Raw genomic sequence first — 22933 nt, 5'->3', positions numbered from 1 at the left:
GTGGGGCCCCCAGCAAATGTCAAGTTCGGGGCCCCTCTAGGAACTTCTGTCAAAGTATCACCCTGTCACTGCCACCCTTCCAAAGCAACTTTTTAGTTCATACTGCAAACTTTTAGGTGTAGTGTGTGCAGACTGACCTGTAGCTACAATGCTCTTACAGTACAACACACTATGTTCACCCATTAGGTGAAATGCAGTCTGTATGCTCTAAAGTGCATTTTATTTATTTTTCTTTTTACATAATCTTTTCATCCAGTGATGGCTTGTAAAGAAATTATGATTAAGGAAAGAAATTCAGTGTTGCTGTTCAGCTTAAGTTTTCCGTTGGTGGTCATGGGATTGATTAGTGCTGCTGTTCAAAATATATGCTGCCACATATGTAATATATATATATATATATATATATATATATATATATATATATGTGTGTGTGTGTGTGTGTGTGTGTGTATATATATATATATATATATATATATATATATATATGTGTGTGTGTGTGTGTGTGTATATATATATATATATATATATATATATATATCTATATATATATATATATATGTGTGTGTGTGTGTGTATATATATATATATATATATATATATATATATGTGTGTGTGTGTGTGTATATATATATATATATATATATATATATATATATATATGTGTGTGTGTGTGTGTATATATATATATATATATATATTTATATTTATATATACACCACACACACACACACACACACACACACACAGATACATGATATATAGACAGGATTACCTTTTGTGATGTATAAGGAGTATGTATGTAGTGAAAGCAAATATACCACTGTCAGAGCATATTTAATGTGAATAGCACATACAGTAGTCAGTTAGGTGTAGCTTTAGATATGTTTGGTAAATATGTATGTATGTATTACTAACATGCCTATTGACTTAACAACTCCTTGCTCTCCTGTGTTCCTGCATATACCTGCCTTTGGGTCCCCTTTGTTTCTGTGTCTTAGTTTCAAACTTTGGTTGCATTCATAGTCACATGGCCGCCTACAGAATTTTATATGACATTTTTGAGGACCTAAAAGAAATGCCAGTTTCAAAGAAACCACATTTCAGATTGTTATATATGCAAGATTGTATCATACTGCAGTAAACCGATATAAATTTAGAACAAAGGAGAAAAAGAAGCAGGGTTGAGGTTCTCTCTTCTAGGAACCAGCTACTTCACTGGGGAGGAGAAAACTGCCACCCACAATAATAGATTTTATTTTGTATTTTTGAAGTAACGCTTCATATTGGCGTATTTGTGTTTTAATTAGAGAATTAGAACTGGCTGCTAGCTTTCTTCCTCTTATTCTGAATGAGAAATGGTGGGTGTTTAAGAGAAATCCACATTGTACAGCTAAGAGCATGGAAGGAGTGAGAGGCCAAGCACCTCCTTTGCCTTTTAGTCGTGTATATTTAGAAAAATGTAGTTTTCCTCTGAAGTTGAGAAATGATCCCTGCCTCTACTGTTTTTAAAAATGCTTCCGCATTGAAAGCACCCTGTAAAGTGATATTTCTTTGTTGTGTTGTTTTACAAATACTGTATGTAGGATGTGGCGTCCGCTTTCCAGATCACTGGTTTCTCACTTTAACCTTTTTGTAATTTTGTTTTGAAAATTGCTCATTTTCAAAGTTGCATTATTACAAAGTTTTGGCATCTAATTTCAAACACAAATTACAGCCCTGATCATGTTTCTGATTTCTTTCATGAAGAGTACTAGATTTCTGTATGTAGATTAAGTTGTAGCCACACTGCCAATTCTGGTATTTGTTGGCAGAGTCATTTTTTGAGTATTTAGCAGCATTTGTATTCACTTCATTTACAGGGATTGTGTTCTGCCTTTAACCAACATAACATTTAGCACTTTTCAAAGAGTAAGAGGTATTCCATAAACTCCATTCAGTGAAAGGTTCTCGATATCTTGGAACATGCCAGTGATTTTATAATACTTTATTTTAACCCACAGCATAGACAACAACTAAAACATGACATTGCAACAACTTACTACACATTTCAATATTTCCTCCTTTTAAACTTCCAGATAGTTACTTACTAAAGAGCTGATAACCACAGGTCCATTTATGTAGGCGACAATCTGAACACTAGCAGTGATATTTCTAGAGTGTATTCGCAAAGGGAAAGTAAACCGTATTAAGTAAGGGTCCTAGTCCTTTTAGACTTAAGGGTAGTATTTTACAACCAGTAACATATACAGGACAGTTTACTCAGGCAAAATGCTCAGTAGAGGTAGGAAATGCACCAGAGAGTGAAATCTCTCTGCCTTATCAGTCTGCCAGCGTCCCGTAGAATCTCCACTGCCTTATCAGTCAGCCAATGTCTCATAGAATCCCCAAAAAATGTATAGTAGACACTCTAAATAATTGATAGACAGACGTTTGTTTTACAGTCGTTTATTGTTGCATCCAAACTTTACTTAGTGTAGTAGCGCTAAGACAGCAGGAACACCTTAAGTTTATCATGCATGGGATTTACTGTGTTGGAAGGTTTATCAGATTGGCAATGTGTAAAAAAGGGTAGATAATGTTTTGGCCAATATCTGAAAGCTTAGTTGGGAGAGGTGCAGACCATCTCTAGCAAAGCAGTGTGATCTATCAATCATGTCTTCCCAAGCTGCCAAATATTGGACTCTCTTTGAATCACACCAGTAAATGAGACAATTGTTAAAGTCAATCATCTTTAGTTTATATTGTGGTATCATACTCGGAGAAAGTGGAATGCTGCTCATACTTGCCTGGGACACATAACCTAAAAGCTCTTTCATGTCTGTCTTTGTATAGTCCAGGGAAGTACATCCAAGTTCTTTAACACCCTCATGGACTACAATAGAGTCATACTGGTACTTGTGTTTCAGTTTCCTGAGTGAATGGGTGATCTGGCAGATCCTTGCCCCAGATAGGCAATTGACAGTGACTGCTTATGCAGCGTGGTGGTGGTGGTGATGGTTGGGGGGGAATGCAACAGTGTGTTTCACAATAGAGTCTAAGCTTGTGATTACCTCAGAAACAAACGCATACAAGACTTTTCCAAGTAATTGTCATTGTTTCTAGTAAATGGGGGCACCCCAAATGAAGTTGGAGCCCTGAGAGCCCCCCCCATAAGCTGACTTTGACTTTTCATCACAGTATTTCTCTTTCAGGAATAGATTGAAGCAACTGGGCAAAAGGAGCATATGAATTGATGTTTGTCAGTGAGAGGGGAACAGGCACAATATAGATACATATATGGATTCCCTTCGCAAATTCAAAGTTTCAAAACTTCAAACTGCAAATGGTTGAGACCATAAGATCGAACTTTTGAATTGAGATTGCCATACAGAATGGAATGGAAAATTTACCATTTTTCTCACTGTGGTGTGATCTTGGAGTTGGTATATTTATTTGGCAAGGGGTGTGGGTGCTTTATTATTTTTTTTTTATTACAATTACATTTCAAAACTTCAGTCTTATGGTCTCAAACATTTGCAGTTTGAAGTTTTGAAACTTTGAGCTTGTGAAGTAGATCCATATATAAATATATCCATCCATCCATCCATAACCCCTGTTTCCCATTAATGCAAATGGGGTCTGAGTATCACCTGAAAAAATGTTTGTATGATAAATACACACACACACACACACACACACACACATATATATATATATATATATATATATATATATATATGTGTGTGTGTGTGTGTATTTTAAAGGAACATAACAGTATAATCTAACACATTATGAATGATAAAAATTTCAAGTGCAAAATGTAATAACTTTCAAACATATAGATTGTTGTGTTGTTTGAAGGTACCAGCTAAGACATCTGAAAATAATTATTCAGAGTCTGTTGAGACTTTGCAGGAGCATTTGAGTTGAAAACCTCTTGTAATTTCACAATGTTTACAGTTCCAAAAGAGAACTCAAGAGGCATGAAAGTATCTTGTTGTATGCGACAGAACTGTGGTCCACTTGTCCAACATTGCCATTTTCCAGAATGGTTGGCAGATTATTGGTAGGTTTGTGTTTAGTATATCTTTTTATAGCATATTAAAAAAACAGGTGGAGCGGTTCTGGAAATTCTGACACTTGTCCAGACGTTACATATACCAGCAGCAATGAAAATAGCAGCAAGAGACACATTAAAGTTAAGCAAGATGTCAACACTGTTGTGTAATAAGTACTGACTTATGACCCAGATGACCAAAGTCTGATCACTGGATGAGTCAGGCAAGGGTGTGTGAGTTAGCATTTTGCATTGGTTTGTCCATGCCAGAGGAGGGATCAGATTTCTGCGTAAAGCTGGGGCATGCCTCAGTGGAAGCCAAAACTTGTCTGTGTTGTCATCTCACTTTGTCTACTTAGGACTTCCTTTTCATCCTCTTTCCAAAATCCTTGCCCCTGGTCACACATATGATGCCCCCCTCCCGAACTTGCACTAATCTTAAAGAAGGGGGATGCTGATGTTACCAAATAGATGCTGTTGAAGGCTGTTTTCTCACTGTAGAAGAAGACATATCTGTGTGTATTGTTACAGCAGGATTTTGCCACACATCCCTATATGTGAAGGCGGTGGAAGGGAAGAAACAGAATAAATAGGCAAATAGGGACAAGGGCATATGTCAGCAAGAGGGTGTGGGCATGAGGTCCAAAACAATTACAGCAAGATACATTTGTGTTACTCATTTACTCAAACACTTCAATGAAAGAGGGAAATTGATTTTGGGGTTACTCAGATTTTTCAGCCCCTTGTTCCTTTTACAAGAAGCAAAACAGTCTTAACAAGCTTGTACAATCAGATGTACAAGACAAGAGAGTTCAAAGAAAAGGGAGGGAAACTTCCAGTAAAAGAGTCCAGCAATTCAGTAATTCAGAATGACTGTTGTAGCAACCCCCACCCACCCACCCTGACAGTCCTTTAACATTGTCCCAGAATCTAGTTCTTTTTTCTCTTTAGTAACAAATTGTCACAGATTAATGGCCTCTGAATGCAGTACTGAAGGTATTACAAATGGCAATGGGATTATCTCCCTCCTTTCCAGGAAATTCCTCCATACTCTCCAAATCAGACATGCATATATCCTAGAAAATGCTTTCTGTGGGAAACGTAGAACAATTTCCTTTCAATTAGAAATGAAAAGGTTTCTATTCAAGAACTTTTTTTCTGGTGCCAAAGAAGGAATCCTCTTGGAAACAAGTTCTCAACCTGTTGTTTCTCAACCAGTATGTGAAAGTTCCAAAGTTCAGTGTTATCCTTTCAAACAGTGTTACTTTTCATTCCTCCTTTCAATCTTTGGTGATATTACATTTAAAAAATGTTTAGCATCACATTCCTGTTGCCACAGAGTTCAGAGACTTTTTAAGATTTTCTGTGTCTGGTTTACACTTTCACTTCTATGCATTAGCATTTGGTTTATCTACTGCTGCAGGTTATTCACCTTTTTGTCATTTAGATGTTAAAGAATCTTTTTCAAAGTGTCTGGAATCTCTTACTTGGGTAAGAAATATCCTCCTCAACCTAGCTGTCTCTCATGTTGACTTTTGGATACCTCTATTGCAGTTGCAGTCTATATGCAGTTCTTCTTCAAGAGAAAGTGGATCTGTATCTAAGCCTGTTCAGACACTTCAGCCAGAGAATTTCTCAGGATGTTAGGGTTCATTGTATCTATGATTCTAATGATTCCCATTGCCAGTTAACATATGAGAAATGTTCAAATGGTTCCAGAAAATGATATGGCATCTTCACCCAATAACCATACAGATTCCAGTATTGAGCTTTGTTATGAGGGAGATACTTTCGTGTAGAGACTAGATATCTCTGAATCCAGAATTGCCCTTCTCTCTAACCACTCCTACATAGTCTGTAATAACAGATGCATGAGATTTTGCATGGACAGCTATGTCTATGGAAATAGAAGTGTAGGGTCTATGGAACAAACAAGACAGACCAAAACAAATGTGTCAAGGAGATGTTTGCATTAATATATACTCAACTCTCTCCATCATCTGTCATCCCCTAGGCCTCTTCAAGTGATTGCAGAGAACACTACAGTGATGTGGTACATAAACAAAGTGGAGGATACAAGATCTTACTCTGTGTGTAGAGTGGCTGTGGTAGCCTGGGTGGTGGTGGTGATTCAGGGCAAACTAACCCTCAAAGCACCCTACATTCCATTAGAGCAAAATGGTAGACAAGCTAAATAAGACTAGGGCAGGTACTCATGAATGGAAATTGAATGAGATGGTCTTCCAGGGACTGATCCATTTGTGGGGAGCTCCTGAAATAGATCTGTTTGCCTCCTTTCAAAACAGACAACTAAACAAATTCTTCTCAAGGATTCCTTCAAACAGGCTAGAAACCACATGCTTTTTCATTCCTTTGTACTTGAATGTTCCTGTACGCATTTCCACAGATTTCCAGGATGATTCTGAAAGTTCTGAGGGACTCTTCAAGAATAACTTTGGTGACTCCCTTTTGGCCATGGCAACAGTGGTTCTCCCTTTGTATGGAATTGGCCAAGGGCAATTACCACAAGCTTTCTCACAAAATGGATATACTCATACAAGACATGGGTTGTTTGATAGACCCCAATCTCAAATAATTATATCTGGTTGCCAGGGTAATTCAGTTTTGATACCCTTTAGGCAGCAGGTGGTAATGGAGGCAAAGAAGCCTAATACAAGCACATCCTGTATTGATAAGTGGATAAGATTTTCTAGCTGGTGCCATACTAGGAATCTGGTCCCTTTCAGGGCTTGTATACCAGCGGTTCTGGAATATTTGAGTGAATTATTATCCTCTGACCTTTCACATTCCTCTGTCGAGGATCATCTGTCAGCCTTTTCAGCATGTCTGCCTATGGATCCTCCCCTTTCAGCACAACCTCTTGTTTAGCTTTTCTTGAAAAGGGTTTTGCATTTATGTCCAGATAGAAAACAGGTGGCACCTTCTTGGGATCTCATGTTTTGGAATAATTAACATTGGCTCCATTTGAACCAGTATCAGGCTATTTTCAGGCCAATTACTTGGAAAACAGTGTTACTCTTCTTGCTGATGTGAAAGCAAGAAGTATTTGAGTTGCAAGTGCTTATGGTGGGTTAGGCTTTTTTGGTGTTCCATAAAGACAGTTTCCTTGAGAACAATTCATTCCTGTATGCCTAAAGTGGTGTCTGAGTTTACTTTGAGTCAAGCCATGCATCACTTGTCTTTTTTTCAGGGATAGGTTATTCTTCATACTGTGGATATGTACGGACAAAATAAGTATTATCTCGACAGAATTAAATCCTCCAGGAAAGCTAACAGTTGTTTATTTCATATGAAGGAAAGAAAAAAGGTCAACCAATGTCAAAAGAAAGACTTTTTCCAGATTGTTGTCTCTTGCTCTTACTTTTTGTTATGCCCACCAGAAAAAGACACTTCCAGGCAGGTGTAAGGCTCATGAAACAGTGTCTTGGCTTCTATGGCTTTTTGGAAAAAGGTGAATTCTAGAAGCATTTTAGAGGCAGCTACTTGGTCCTTTGTACGTCATTCTTTTCCAGAATGTAATTCTTTTCCAGATCTAGGACAGGCTTTGCTAGCACTATTCGGATCCTGGACTCTCATCCTTTCTTCTCCCAAACTTTATTTGCTTTAGTATTCTACCAGTAAAGCTAAGGCGAATGCTGCAGCAATTTAATGAATGTGCATAGTATACACCCTCCATCACCCCCCATTTGTTTTTTTTTTGTTTTTTTTTACGTTATTGCCAGGGTGAGGGCCTTTGTGTTTACACCTGGCATTTACTTTTTTTATCAGGACTGTAGTCCTCCTTTCTATTGGCAAAAAAGTCCTGAAAGTTTTGACACCCAGACTACTGATTTTCTCACTCAGGAGCTGTGGTAGGTCGCATAAGGATCTGGAAGATCGGCTGGCTGTTATATCCTAGGCAGAATATAACCCATAAAGGTAAGGCTGCTATATCAGTAATTTATTCAGACATCTAAAGTTATAGCACATTTACTTAACTGTACTTTATCTGATTTAATCTGTATTTTAAGTTTTGGCATTTACTTTTACTCAGTGTGGTCAGTTCTTGCCATTTGATCTGTTGCTGCCACTGTCATGGCTGAAAAGGGACCTTGGAACAACCCACCTACTTGATTATCAAATCATTCATAAATAACTAAATAAAATTTTCACAGATTGATTTATAATGTTCTTGTCCAGTCTGACTAGCAGTGGATTGGTACCTAGCTTGATGTAGTATGGTCATCATGTTACTTTCTATCCATTCTTCCTGCTAGCTTATTATTATTATCTGAAATATGGTGTGCTGGATTCTGCACCAAAATTGTCTTTCTTTTATATATTTTAGGGAGGGCTGTCAGTCTTATAACCCTTTCCCTTTTTGTCTTTTGGTAGATGACCCAACTTATGTTTTATGAAGGCCCTTTGGACCGATATTGATTGCGAGTTTTAAGCATTCCTCTTTCTCCATCCTCTACTGTCTGAAGAGGGATTCTAGCATGGTAAGAGATCCATGGTTTGGAGCTGTCTTATATCCCTGATGTAGGTTCATCCTGGATCTTTTGTTCCTGTTTCTGCTCTAGACGTGGCAGGACTTTTCAGTCATATTTATATTGGTGTATGGGAAATACATATATTTATATCTATGTTTTCATATTCTCCAGGCCTAGCTATCTTTCTTAACTTAGCCTCTCAAGTTTACTGTAGTTTTCGTAAGGAATCCTCCACCATTGTGTTAGTTCTTTACAGAGGTGAGGAAGCTGTCTGCTTTCTTTTCCAGTTTGACCATTTTCTGGTAGCCTCCAGATATTTTCTTTCAGTATGCCAGATTCTAGGCATTTCTTGGAGTTCTAGATGACGTCTACCTTCCTTCCTTACCAGTATTCAGTCGCTAGTACCTGAAGACATTGGAAGTTGTTCTTTGGTGGTCAGTGCCCTTTTTCTGGCAGAACTATTATATTATCATTTAGTGTTAAATTTTCCACCTGGCTTGACTTCTGCTTGCCTTTTCATGATCAAGATACTGCTCTAGTTTATCTAGTCCCTAAATCATGTCAGTCTTTCTATCCCAGTACATTTTGATCTGTCTAATACTCTGCCTTTGGATCTTGCTTAGGCTTCATCATTCCATTTTCTAAGGACTATGGCGTGTTTAGTTTACTACATTAAACCCTTTGTTGCTAAGCCCATGTCCTAATTGTTTCTTTCTCTGGGTTCACTGCAATCATTTTTCCCATTGGTATTCTGCTCTAGTTCATAATTTAGTCTTTGTTCTTAAACATAAAGCCACTTCCTTTTTCACTTTCTTCAGAATATGGTTCTGTTGCTTAATTAATATCATCATCAGCCCCCTTTTTCCCATTTTTCTACATGGGGTTAGGAAGTCATATTAACTGTCACCATCTCTCTCAATTCAATGCCATACTACTGCCTTTTTTGACACTCATGCCTGTCACAGATCTTCTTTAACATAATCCATCCACCACTTTGCTGGACATTCCCATTTCCTCTTACCTTCTCCGTCTGTTCCAAATCTTCTTCACCAGATTGTCTTCTGCTTTTCTGCACATGTCCAAACCACCATAATCTGTTCTCTTTGATGATTTCTGCAATTGAAGCTACTTTGGCTTCTGCTCTTACATCCTCATTTCTTTGCCTGTCTCACAGTATGCATCCTACCTCCCTTCTTAGGCACTTTATTTTTATCACCTCTAGCTTTCTTATCTGTGCTGCCTTTACTGACCAGATTTCTGTACCATACAGTAGTACTGGTCACACCATTGTCTTACACACCTTACTTTTCAGCTTCTTTGGCATTCTTCTTTCATAGACTAAACCTGAAACTCTATGCAAGCTGGCTGCAGCCCTTCTGATTCTAGCTGTGACCTTTTCATTCAGACTTACCTTCTCCTCAACCACCCTGCATAGATACTTGAAGCTATTTACCTTTTCCACTATCTTCCCTTCTATCTCTATTCTCAGTTTCTTCTGATTTCCCCAGTTTGCTGCCATTACCACCATCTTATCTGTGCTTGGTTTCATTTCATGTGCTTCAGTTTTGCATTCTATTCCCCTGTCCTTTGCTGAAGTTCTTGCTCAGAGTCTGTCTGTAATACCACATCGTCTACATACAGCAACTTTGTTGATCTATCCCCTCGAATGTGTTTGCTAATATAATCCATCACCAGCATGAACAGAAGTGGACTCAGGGCTGAACCCTGGTGCACGCCCACTCCCACTAGGAACCCCTCTGTGAGGCCGAACACTGTTCGCACATGAGTCATCGGGTCCTTGTACATAGCCTGCACTAATTCTACCAATGGTTCTAGGACTTTGAACCACTGCAGTACTGCCCAAATCAGCTTTCTATGGACCTTGTCATATGCTTTCTCCAAGTCTAGGAATCCCCAGTTGGACTATTTTCTCATCTCTAGCTTTTTCTCAACTATCTGTCTCATTGCAGACATTGGGTCAGTTGTGTTCCATCCTGATCTGAATCCGAACTGCTCATTTCCCATCTTACTTTCTACTACTCTGTGTATCCATTTATCACTCTCACTCTCCAGAACCTTCATGCAATGTAACAGGAGTTTGTAATTTCCCTGTCCTTTGCCTATAATTCTAAATGAAACAGACAATTCAGTTCACCTTTACCCAAGTTTAGCTGTTGGATTTGTCCGGGTTCTTTTGGCAGTTCTCTTGGGCAGCAAGGACCCCCAAGGGACTTTTCAGTGTGTTACATTACTTAGTTTCCCTCCTATAGGTTAAACAGTTATATCTCAGCTGGTATTGCTGCAGGCAGGCTCTTTTTTTGATTTGCCTTTGGGTAGCAGCTTTCTTATTTGCTTTGCCACCCGATTGTTACTAGATTATTGTTTTTTCTTTGATGGTATAAAACTAGATAATGATGACAGCAATGATGAGAACAATGATAAATGGACTAAGACCACACAGGAAGTGAATACAGCCAGAGGAGATGAACTAAATTGGGAAGATGAACTGGATTTGCAGTATTTGCTTCTTTTCTATCCTGACCTTCTCATTTTCTTAACTGTTCAGGGTGTCCAGGCATTCTGTCACAAGAATGCACCTAGGAAATTAGCTGATTATCTGCAATGACAAATAGCTTCTGCTTACAGCTCTGTCTGTAGCACTTTTGCATGTTGGTATTTGTGTGTGTACAGGAGCATTTGTCACTGTTGTTAAAGACCATTGAGCTATCTTATTTGCTGTACAACAGCTGCATATTGTGGATTTTAAATATTTACATGAAAAAATGCTCAGTAAATGTGTATTGCACTGAGAATGTGTGATTCAGAAATGACAAGCAAATGTTCATTCTTCAAAATTATACTTACAGTAGCAAGATAGCAGAATAAGTTGTGTTGTACATGTTTGACTTACAAATATTATTGGCAATCTTAAGTTAATATGGTGGTTTTCTTCACCAGATCAGTCCGTGAAGTAGCATTTCAAAATGAGGGAATGTGTCTCTTACTCCGCAGATTTGTTTTTTATGCAATTATTTTGTGCAGCCAGATGAATAAATTATCAGTTTCATACATAAGAAGATCCAAAGAATCATTGACTGTGGTACTAGTAAGGTATTCATTTTTGAAGTAATGGCTTTTGCGAATCTAAATTTCTGAATCTAGAAACATACTTAATGTATGTGCCTTGTTATCTTTTCACTAGGCCATAATGGGGACCACAGAAGATGAGTTGATTGGCATACCCTTCCCAGATCACAGCAATGACTTGCTTAGCCATTTAAATGAACAACGACATAGTGGCCTTCTCTGTGACATCACAATTAAAACTCAAGGCTTGGAATATCGGACACACCGTGCTGTCCTAGCTGCCTGTAGCCGATATTTCCGTAAACTCTTCACATCATCTTCATTCACTGGTGAGCAAGACACTTGTGAGCTGGACTTTATTAATCCTGATGCCTTGGCAGCATTGCTAGAGTTTGCCTACACAGCCACACTTACTACTAGCAATTCCAACATGAGGAACATCCTGCATGCAGCACGACTGTTGGAAATTCAGTGTGTAGCAGATGCTTGCATAGATATCTTAAGAAGCTGTGGTGCAGACAAATTGGATTCCTTGGATGGGAATGACTTGAGTGACTATGAGAAGTCAAAACAATACCTAGACAAGTTTGCTAAATTTGCTGTTAACCAGAATGGAAGCTCTGCCAAACTTAGTCCAATAGTGAATGCACCAAATATTAAGCCACAAAAGAAAGAAAAGAGATTCTTACGTCCTGGTGTCAGCAGACCTAATCATCTTGACATCCATGAGAATAAACCTTCTTTGGACATAAAACCAGACCCTTATTCCTATCCAGCGGATGATGATGATTATAAGCCAATATCAGATCACCAAAAAAGGCAAGTACACCACTCAGCTATATTTCCCATCAGCCTGCATGTACGTGAGAATGACTTCAGATATGATATTTATCCCAGAGAAAAGGGACCATGTCTCCCAGCTTATTATCTCCCACCTTCTCCTGATGAACAACCTTCAGATGATGAAACTATGGATGCAGATCCTGTTGCATACCCACATCCTGTGATGGAAGATGATGCTATTCCAGGCCCTGATACTCCTGATAAGATGGTGAGAAAAAGGAGGTCTCAGATGCCCCAAGAGTGTCCTGTGTGCCACAAGACCATCCATGGGGCAGGCAAGTTGCCACGGCACATGCGGACCCATACAGGAGAGAAACCTTTTGAATGTGAAGTCTGTCATGTAAGATTTACAAGGTAGGTCATAACTACCATTTTATCAGCATATTCCAGCCTATATCTGACACTGCAGTTACCCTATTTTGTAAATGATATAGGTCCAAATTTGGAAAATTAAATGCTTATCACCTGTTGATAATGTTTCTGCAGTAGAAGTACTTTCTCAGTGTACTTTTTATTGTAAAGATAACTTCTGCCATTCCTTTTTATCTGAAACAGTGAGTAATCTATGCTGTCTCTTAACTAAATTGAAAAATATATAACTATTATGAGCATTTATGTTCAGAACCAGTTTTGCTGTTGTTGCTGTACCATTATTAAGTCTATTACCTGCCCCAAAAACATAATTTGGAAATGAACAGACTGACATGCAGCATTTTCTTTAAATGGGGTGGTCCCTGCTGCAGCTGCAGTGAAAATGCTTTTTTTATTTGTGCAGTGTTAGATATATCAGATGAGTAATTGAGGCACTATATATATATGTATATATATATATATATATATATATATATATATATATATATATATATATATATATATATAAATGTATAGATAGATATAGTTACAAAATATAGATATAGATATATACACTCTACCCACTTGATTTCACTGTGAATGATGCTCACATGTGGTCAAATGTGGACTTTATGAGGGAAAAAGTGATATTTTCCATTCTGACAATTTCATCCTTTAATGATCCATTGATTTAGCTAGTGTAGATGAGCATGACAGGAAAACACACACTATTTTTAAGATGTTATTAAGGATATATGCTGTACTGTTTTGACTTTTTTTTACTTCACTGTGTTTAGTCGGTCTATCTGTCTGAATGTATGTGAACTAAAAATGGTCACATTAGAAGAATGGAAACAGTGCGCTTCTGGTTTGGTAGTACAGTTTGTGCGAATGTATAGGTGAAGACATGTTTTTTGTATAGCAGAAGTACACAAGCATTAGACTAGCACTCACTCACAAGGGTCTCCTGTACACCCCCATTCCTCCAAGAGCACACACATACACGCACACTCACACTATAGCTCTAGAAAGCCCAGTATAAACCATTGCTGGATTAGTTCCTCTTCTCCAAGGTGAGGTAACCTTTCAGTACATTGTCACAGTCTAGGCAGTGGAGAGGAGGAGAGAAGGAGAAATCCCATGTATTAGTGGCCATAGCTATCATACTAAAGGATTTTGGAACTTTGCCTTTCTTTATGCTCCTCCTCTGTAGACTGAAGTAAGCCCGGCTCCCACATGACCGACTTTCAAAAGCCCGAGACAAAAATCACAAAAGTGCAGAAACCCGAACATTGGCAAGTAAATATGTGGCCAACTGTAAACGAAACTCATGGTGAGGTAAGTAAAACCCACCTGTGTGGGGCAGCACTCCCCACACCCTTCCTAACTAAATTTAGCAACTCCGGGATCGCACTACAGTGGAGAACAGGACATGCTGGCCAAGTGTTCAATTACCTTAGTGAAACATTGACATTCGGGTTCCTGCACTTTCATAATTTTCATCCCATCCTTTTGAACATCAGTCATCTGGGAGACGGGCTTTAAAAGCAGACCCACATTATATGTATGTGTCTGAGTGACATACCTATATGCGTTTGTGTGATATACACTGCTGAAGTACCGAGTCATGATACAAAATGACTAAAACTTTAACTCAGAGTGAAGTAACCTCTTCCGTTCAGTGAGATCTGTAGGTTATTTTACTTTTTACAATTTTGCTGTGCAGCCTATATGTAATCATATTATCTTTACTGTATGCATGTATTTAAAGGGTGCATACAAGTGTATTTGTTTTTTGTGCAAACTCTTTATGTGCTCAGTCTTTATACTCTGCATGATCCCTCTGACTACATAGATAATGTATCTGTATTATATGTCTCTATATACTGTGCGAGCGTGTTTGTGTCTTTGTATAAAATGCGTATGTGCAAGGGGGTCATAACGTGGCACATCACAATTTCCAGGGCAGAGAGGACAAAGAGCATGCAGAGCTGTCAAACCATTGTTTGTTCTGCAGCAGGCACTGAGGCATTGCACAGGTCATGTAGAATAGTGAACCATAAATTATATCAATACTGCTGTCCTAATGCACACATTTCTTGTTACTTATGTAGCAAATCATGGTGAGGCTTTGAATAAGCGGGAACTTAACCACTTCCTAATATGATATAATATGTACCTATTATTTGCAAAACAGACATTTATTATTATTATCTTTACTGAATACTGTAGACCATTTTCCCTGGTATGGAGCCATAAAAAGCAAACGAGACTCGCAACCCCATACAATTTAGCTGCAGTTGCAGCTTGCTTCTAGAGACAGCTGTCCCGTGTTCAGTTTACATCCTGTGCTAATTTCTCAAATTTAAACATTTAATTTGTTTGTCAGTAGTTTGTCATATCTGTTGTTGTCCTCTATATGAGTTTGACCGTAGACCTTATAAATGGTTAGTTAGATATTGTGATGCTGAACAGAAGTTCTTATGCTTACACTAAACTTTAACTACTAACCACCGTAACCATTTCCTGAAAATCTTTAAAACCATCTAACTTGTATTTTTTTAAGTAGAATAATTGAGAGTTGAAACTACTGTCTAATGATACCTTCTTTTTTGTTTGGATGTTCACAGGGTATATTAATATTCCTTCAATTGACAATTAAGTTACTCATACTGTTTTTCCTCCAGCTTCACATACTCCTATGATATCTCATCACACATCTGCATGGCTGTGAAAATTAATTTTTTTTTTTTTTATCTCCAGTCTCCTTTTGTATATCTTTCCCAAGATCCTTTTAATTTTCTCTGTAAGTGGCAGCTGCATTTACTCTACTGCCCTTTACCCACTGATTATCTTAAGACTCCATTTTATTTATGCATACTTTAAATAGGGCTTAACTTGTGAGTTTATGTGAAGATGTAGGGTAGCTCACTTCCACATATACTGAATGGGACTGTACAAGAAAGGAGCCCTGTACTTAAAAGGGTAGCTGGTTCAACTAGCATCCACCCGTCAGCTCTTTAAATGAAAAGCACAAAAAAAGGCACTTCACTGTAATAAGCCGATTACTATATTGTAAGTGAACAGCTTATTACAGTTAGATCTATGCCCCCAGACATTCCTTCTATTGGCACACAACCAGTTGGCCAGATGCACGACATGCCATCTCCCTCCTGCCCTAGCCATTCAGGTCCAATTTCTGTGCCTTGCCCCCAGCCCTCCTTCAACATATTTTATTAAAAAAAATTTTCTTTTAAACTGTAGCAAACTGTTTGCAACATGGGTTCATAGGTGTATTCTAGGCTAATGACCTTAAAAGCCCTTAAAAGCCTAACCGTGCAACTCAGAAGTGACCAACAGATTTGATTCATATTTGATTTACAGGGGGTGATTTACTGAATGCCTCTGTCCATCAGAGACATAGGAGCCAGACCAGGGGTGATTTTCTGATTTTCCATCCATTGGTCCAAGTTACACTTAAATAGGGATAGAGAAGAACTTTCCTTCACATAGATGGGGAGCCTGTTCCAGAGAATGGGAATTCTCTGAGAAACATATTCAACATGTCCTATTTAAGTTGCAAGCAAAATTTAGGTCTTTTAATCAAGTAGTTCTGATGGTGTTTGTTTTGCGGATGTGCAAAATATTCATCAAAACAGGCTCCAAGGATGCCATGCCTTGTATGCCAGTCAAAGATCACCTCTTGGAAGTCTTATGATACCAAGTAAAGAGACAGGGTGTAGAGGTGAATAGCTTAGGGTATTGTGTTTATTTCCTGTATTCTTTTTGCAAGGAACCTTTGTGGATGTCCCAGTTGCTGCATGTGTCTGGTCAGATAAATACTGAAGGGGACATTTTTCTCTATGATGGGACTGTATGATGACCGAGTACGACTTCTGTGTACCTAGATGCCATGCCCTTGCTTATAAGTTGAGCAACATAGAAGGATTTTCTTACTATCTTGGATACATGTTGATCGAAGGCTAGGTTACTATCTACATGAGTTCCCAGATCTCTGACTAATGAATCAACTTTTAAGGGTGTTTTATTGATAGCATAGTTATCCAAAGGTGGCATACTTCCCAAAATGAAGCAAACAGTTGCTACGGTTTATACCCTGCCTGCACAGAGCGCTAATACACTCATGTTTTATTTAAAAATGTTAAAAAAAATGTATTTTTAAACTGTAGAAAACTGATTGTTACAAATGTAGCAAACAGTTGCTACAGTTTATACCCTGCTGGCAAGATTTTTTTTTTTTTTTTTACTTTTAAATTGTAGCAACACATGGATTGCTACAGCACTCAAGTTCAACTTCAAATGTAATATCGGCTTGTATCAAAACTGGTATTGCATTAAAGCGAGATCAAGATCAGCTGATAATGCCCTCTCAAGCCTTTGCACTCAGAGCAATTTCCCCTCTTGCCCCACCCTAGCCCCATTTTTTTAGCTATTTAGTAACTATTTTAGAAGCCAAAACATTATATTAGATGCTTCTGTCACAAAATGTGACTAGTATTTTTGCAGCTTTCCTATAACTACTGTAGTTCTCTAAACAAGATAACATTTTGGTTCAGTAATTCTTTAGTGATACTTTTCATTAGCATTGTTCATGTTTGATCATGTTGAAATTTCTCTTCTGCTTGCCTATTACCTTCAGCCCTGGCTATAAGTACAACATATGAGATAAAAGGGAAATAGTGCTAGTGAAGACAGATACATGGGGACTATCTGTCAACCTAAATGAATCAGGTAGGTAACGTATATTTTTCTTATGATAAGTTTATATACAGGGCATACCTCTCAGCTGTCTAAAATTTCACAGAATTACCAGATTTTTGCCTCATATTTTGCTTTTTTTGTCATAAAATCTGTGTTTTTCTGGCAAATCATTGAGGACTGAAGTGATTAAATAATGTTGAACATTTGTGTTTCAGGCTTCATATCCTTCAGGAAATACATTCTAATACAAAAGTTGTTCTAGCAACTTCCTGAGTTCATAACAGCAATATTTAAAATCTGTCTCTTGGTATAGGTCTTTGTCCCACTATTATTTTGGGCTTTTTGTGCAGAATTCTTGTGCTAAGAGGTTGAGAGGCATGCTTTAGGATAACTTTTCTTTCTCAGGATGTCAATGATATTTCAAGTTAAAGCTGTCATTCTGCCCTCATGGTATAAATATTTTTGCATTGACTGTGCTTAACATGATCCAGGATCAGTTAGTGGTATGAACAGTGAGGAAGCCAGATAAGGATGAATGGTAAGTGATAACTCATCCATCCTTTAGAAATGAAAGCAGAGTCCTGCCACAAGCATTTCATCTAGAGAATGCCAGGCACTACTGTGCCATATACATGGGGCTGAAGGAGGAGGACATCGCCAAGAAGTGCATAGACACTCTAGATGGAAGTTAGCAGTTTTTGCACTCATTCACATGCATTAGTTGCAGCATTACTGGCTTTGCACAACACTTTCCAGCCACCAAGGGAGGTGGTGAATGGCCATATAAAAAAACATCCTAAACTCCTAGTGTATGATGTCCACAATCAAAGGATTTCACCTTACTCTGCGTGGTTGGGAGAAGTGAATGTTTCATTAAGAGATAGGGGCTTAATGGCCATTGGAGGGTTACAGGTCAAAACATTTGCAAAAAATTAAGGCTGTCACTTTTTGTCATAGGTGTATTGTATTGTAAGTTATCTTAGGTTCATAGGATAATACTAGGCTATTGGCCCAGAGGCCCTTATAAGCCTAGCCAAGAATTTCACCTGTTTCCCCTGTCCAGCAGAAACACAGGTGGGATCCCAGGGGTATATTTTTGGTTTCCCTCCAGTCGTCCAGGTTCCTCTTAAAGAGGGCTAGAGAGGTACTCTGCTTAACATGGAGAGGGTGTATGTTCCACAGACAGGGGAGTCTCTGGGACACAAATCTGTCCCACCAACAAGTTCTGTTAATGTCACAGACCAGGTTTAGGCCTTAAGTGTGGGTTGCCTGACTGGATTTTGACTTATAGATATGCAGCAACTCCATCAAGGCTGGGTCTAAGATGGCCTTGTATGCCAGACACAGGTCACCTCTGAGCAGTCTGTACGTGACTGATTAGAAGAACAGGGCTTTTAGCCTAGCTGTATAGGGCAGGTGTTTGAGACCCTGGATTTTCCTCATCAGGAACCTCTGTGGTCTCTCCAGCTGCTGCATGTGCTTGGCATGGTACATGCTGAAGGGGGTACTGTACTCGATAATAGGTCTGATAAGGGAGGAGCACAGGAATGTTATAACCTCTTTGTTCCTGGATGAAATACCCTTACTTATGAGATGATGAGCCATGTAGAAAGCCTTCTGTACATTGGAAGCAGTGTGGTGGTCAAAAGTCAGGCTGCTGTCAACCTGGGTGCCCAAGTCCCTCTCAACTGCTTGTGTGCTTAGTACATTGTTATTAATGTGATAATTAGTGGGGATGCCATTTTCCCCAAAGGAGATAATGATGCATTTCTTGGCATTCAGTTTGAGGCCATTCTCCTGGCACCAGTCATTAGTTTGGGTAAGGCCCTCTTGGAGGATGGTCACATAACTAGGGGAATTTAAGACAGCACCCAGCTTGCAGTCATCTGCAAACCAGCTACAGACCCTGGCCTTAGCCTGCACCTCAGAAAAGTATATCCCAAAGAGTAGAGGCCCCAAAACCAATCCTTGGGGTACACCACTCGTTACGGGTCTACTACTATTGGTGGCTTCCCCTACTTTGACTGAGTGGGTTCTGTCAGTGAGACAGTTAGCTACCCATCTGGTAAAATACAGATTGATGCCTAGCTGGGAGAGTTTATCTATTATGTTTGAGTAGGAAATAGTGTTGAAGGCTTTGGCTAGGTCAAGGTAGGCAGTGTGCACCGTCTTCCCACCTCACCCATGGCTTTGGTGACTATTTTGAAGAAGTTGACCAAGTTTAATAGGCATGATCTCCCCTCTGAAAAAAACAGACTATGTGGGGTCAAGCATTTGGAGGTTGCCAATGTTCTTGTTTATAAGGTCCATGGTAATGCGTTCCATGGCCTTGCAGATCAGGCTAGTTAGGCTGATGGGCCTATAATTTCCTGGGTCAGTGGATGCTCCATCTTTGTGTAGAGGGATGGCAGTGCTCAGGCTTTCATTGAATAGGGTGCCTAATGGAACTGAGAGCTCATGCATGAGCTCATGTAGGATGCAGCTAGGGATGTTGTCGGGTCCCATGTAGACTGTATATTTTACCTTTGAAAGGGCATTAAAGACCTGCTCCTTGGTGATGAGGGGAGGGGGGCAGGTGCTGGGGATCTCCTGGTTTACTGAGTTTTTACTGAACCTGTCTGCCAGCAGGTTGGCTATATCTATGGCATTTGTGTATGTGGTGTTCTTCACCACCAGTTCAGAGCAGATTTGAGTATTACCTTTGAGATTGCAAACATAAAGTACTTGTGATTGTCCTTAGTGGATTTGGCCAATTTGGACTCAAAGTTAGCATTAGAGGATTTCACCACTGACCTTATTTGCTTGTTCAGACAAAGGAGAGATTGCTTCCAACTCAACACCTGCTCCTTCTTGGTCTTGGACAGTGATTTTTTTTCCTTTCATTATAGAGATTTTTTACTGCTGCTGTCCATCAGATAGGCTTCCTCTTCCTTGAGGAAGATGATTTGGCCCTTTCAGGTATTACTGAGTCCATACAGCTATGTAGGTGCTCATATAATTTTTTTGGTGTAGGCATGGACATTAGTGCTAGTTCCAACTGAAGGGATGCTGACTGTGAATCTGCTTATACCTGCTCTCAGGAGATTGTGGTCAGCTTTGGAAAAGTTTTTTTGTTTGACCCTGATTTAGGGGGGTAGGGAGTGACTTTGAAAGTGTTCACTTGATGGTCATATCTTACCATGGAAGATGACACTGTAGAGGTGCTACAGTGGCTACTCTTGTTGGTTCGTACCAGGTCCAGGATATTTTCACCTCTCATGGCGGTGTGGATCAGCCGATCCAATGCATTGGCATTGACAAAGTCAAGGAATCTCTGGGCGTTCATGTTTGGGCTAGAATAGGTCTTTCACTCTATGGTTGGGTAGTTAAAGTCACCCAGGATCAGGGTAGAGGGTTGAATTTTGATGGATTCAAGTAAGTCCAGATAGGTGGAGTGGTTGTCCTGAGTCATGTTTGGGGGAATTGTAGCTAGCTGTGATTTGAATAGGTGTTTTTTGTCAACAGTTAACTGCACTTGGAGTGTCTCCTGTGTGTCATACCATTTGACCAGCCTGAAGGTGTGTATGTCTTTGATAAATATTAAAATTCCACCATCTTTGGCTTTGCAGCCCTCTGTTTGGGGTCTGAAGGTATGGTAGGATGAGTAACCTGGTAAGGTTGGGGTGCTCTCCGCAACTTTGAACCAGGTCTCAGTAACTGCACAAATGTCAGCATCCTCCAGGGTGAGGAATGCTTTCAGTGAGTTCAGTTTCATCTAAGACTCCTAGCATTTATCAGCATGACCTTTAAATTTCATTTAGAAGAATTTCTCATGTTGGTAAATTTGTGATCATGGCTTTGCCTAAAAAAGGAACTATGGGGAGGTAAGAGCATTTGCCAGAAGACTGAAGCCGAGTGGAGACAGATGAAGGCCATCTCTGGCAAAGCATCATGGTCTGTCAGTCATGTCCTCCCAGGCTGTCAGGTTCTGGATCCCCTTGGAATGACACCAGAAACTAAGCCAATTGTTAAAGTCAATAATTTTCTGTTTGTATTGAGGTATCATTTTAGGTGACGGTAGGATGCTGCTTAAGGCTAAGGACATACCTGCTTGGGACATATACAGCGAGCTCAATCATGTCTCTCTTCATATAGTCCAGAGAGGTACATCTCAAGTCATTCACTCCAACATGGACTATGACAGAGTCATAACAGTACCTGTTGTTAAGAGACATGAATGTGTGCATGATATGGCAGATTCTAGCACCTGACAAGCAACTTACCGTGACTTTCTCCTTGTCTAGCCTGGTGAGGGGCACATCTGTATGTCTCACAATAGAGTCAGCTATGATTAGTATGCTAGGTTTGTGGCTGGGCCTTAGAAGCTATGAGGAACAGGTGTGGTGCTGTGTGTGGTTCTTGGTGTTGTGGGTTGTGATGTGCGTATGTGTTTTTGCTTCAGAGGTCTGTTTTGTTTAGGTATGTTTTTGTTGAGAACCTTCACATATGTAGTAGTGTGTTGTACAGTTGTGGGTGGTGTTAGAGGTGCGGTGTTTGTGCAGACAACCTTCTTAGTGTCAGATGCACTGGCTTGTGACTAAGACAGCAATGATTCTAGGTTCTTAATGTAATTGCATCTCTCACATATTGTGTTCCTAGGTGGTAGTAGTAGAGGGCTGTCTGTGTACATAAGGCAATTGCTACACTGTCTCAGGATGCCCATATCAACCAGACTAGCAAGAGAAACCATAGGAAATTGTCCTTCCATGGTTATCAAAATCTGTGGAAGAGAAATCAGGGATAATAGAGTAGGTACTATCTAAGGAGAGTACCTATAAACGTGAGTAGGGCTGGATAAAATCAATACAGTAACTGCAAGTGAGGACCTCACTTACACAGAGTGCTGTTAAGGGAAAAAATGTGGTTGAGATACCTTGTAAAGGGTTAAAACAGCACAGTGGTGGTGTGTGACATGCAGCAAGCACTAATCTGCACAAATGCGGGGTTTAAATACCACAAGAATGAAAGTAAAATTGAAACACTGGAGTTGATCAATCAACAAATACTCCTATACATATGCCCCCAAAACTCTCTTCTTGCTTCACTTCTACAATTTTCTTTCCTTTCATTCAGTACACTGTCTTCATTATTGTAATCAGTATGCATAATATTGCATTTGCCTTTGTTAAAACCTAAATAGTTACTTTTAGTCCAAGTGTATAAATATTTTAAATATTTTTGTGGCTCCAGAGATAAGTTCATAGGTTCATAGGCTGTTAGTAGGCTTATGGCAAAAGGGGACTATGAAGAAGCTCATGCATAGCACCCAGGACTGCGGGAAGCTAACAGTTCCTCCATTATGCAATAGCACCCAGTACTGGGGGAACTAACAGCTCCTCCATTAAGTAATAGCACCCATTTC

General features: G+C 39.3%; 1 protein-coding gene across 1 annotated transcript in view; it reads left to right on the top strand.

Moving 5' to 3' along the window:
- Nucleotides 1–22933, top strand: part of ZBTB7B (zinc finger and BTB domain containing 7B) — a 743831-nt gene that overhangs the window by 661203 nt on the left and 59695 nt on the right. Inside the window, exon 4 of the mRNA XM_044080077.1 lies at nt 11732–12813. Coding sequence (XP_043936012.1) covers nt 11738–12813 — 1076 coding nt within the window. The 5' untranslated portion in view covers nt 11732–11737. The remainder of the gene's footprint in view (nt 1–11731; nt 12814–22933) is intronic.

The sequence above is a fragment of the Protopterus annectens genome, chromosome 8.part0, assembly GCF_019279795.1.
Source record: "Protopterus annectens isolate FY-2018-M chromosome 8.part0, PAN1.0, whole genome shotgun sequence".
NCBI classification, from domain to species: domain Eukaryota; kingdom Metazoa; phylum Chordata; order Ceratodontiformes; family Protopteridae; genus Protopterus; species Protopterus annectens.
Note: the sequence above shows the minus strand (reverse complement) of the source record. Positions and strands in the feature narration are given on the sequence as shown.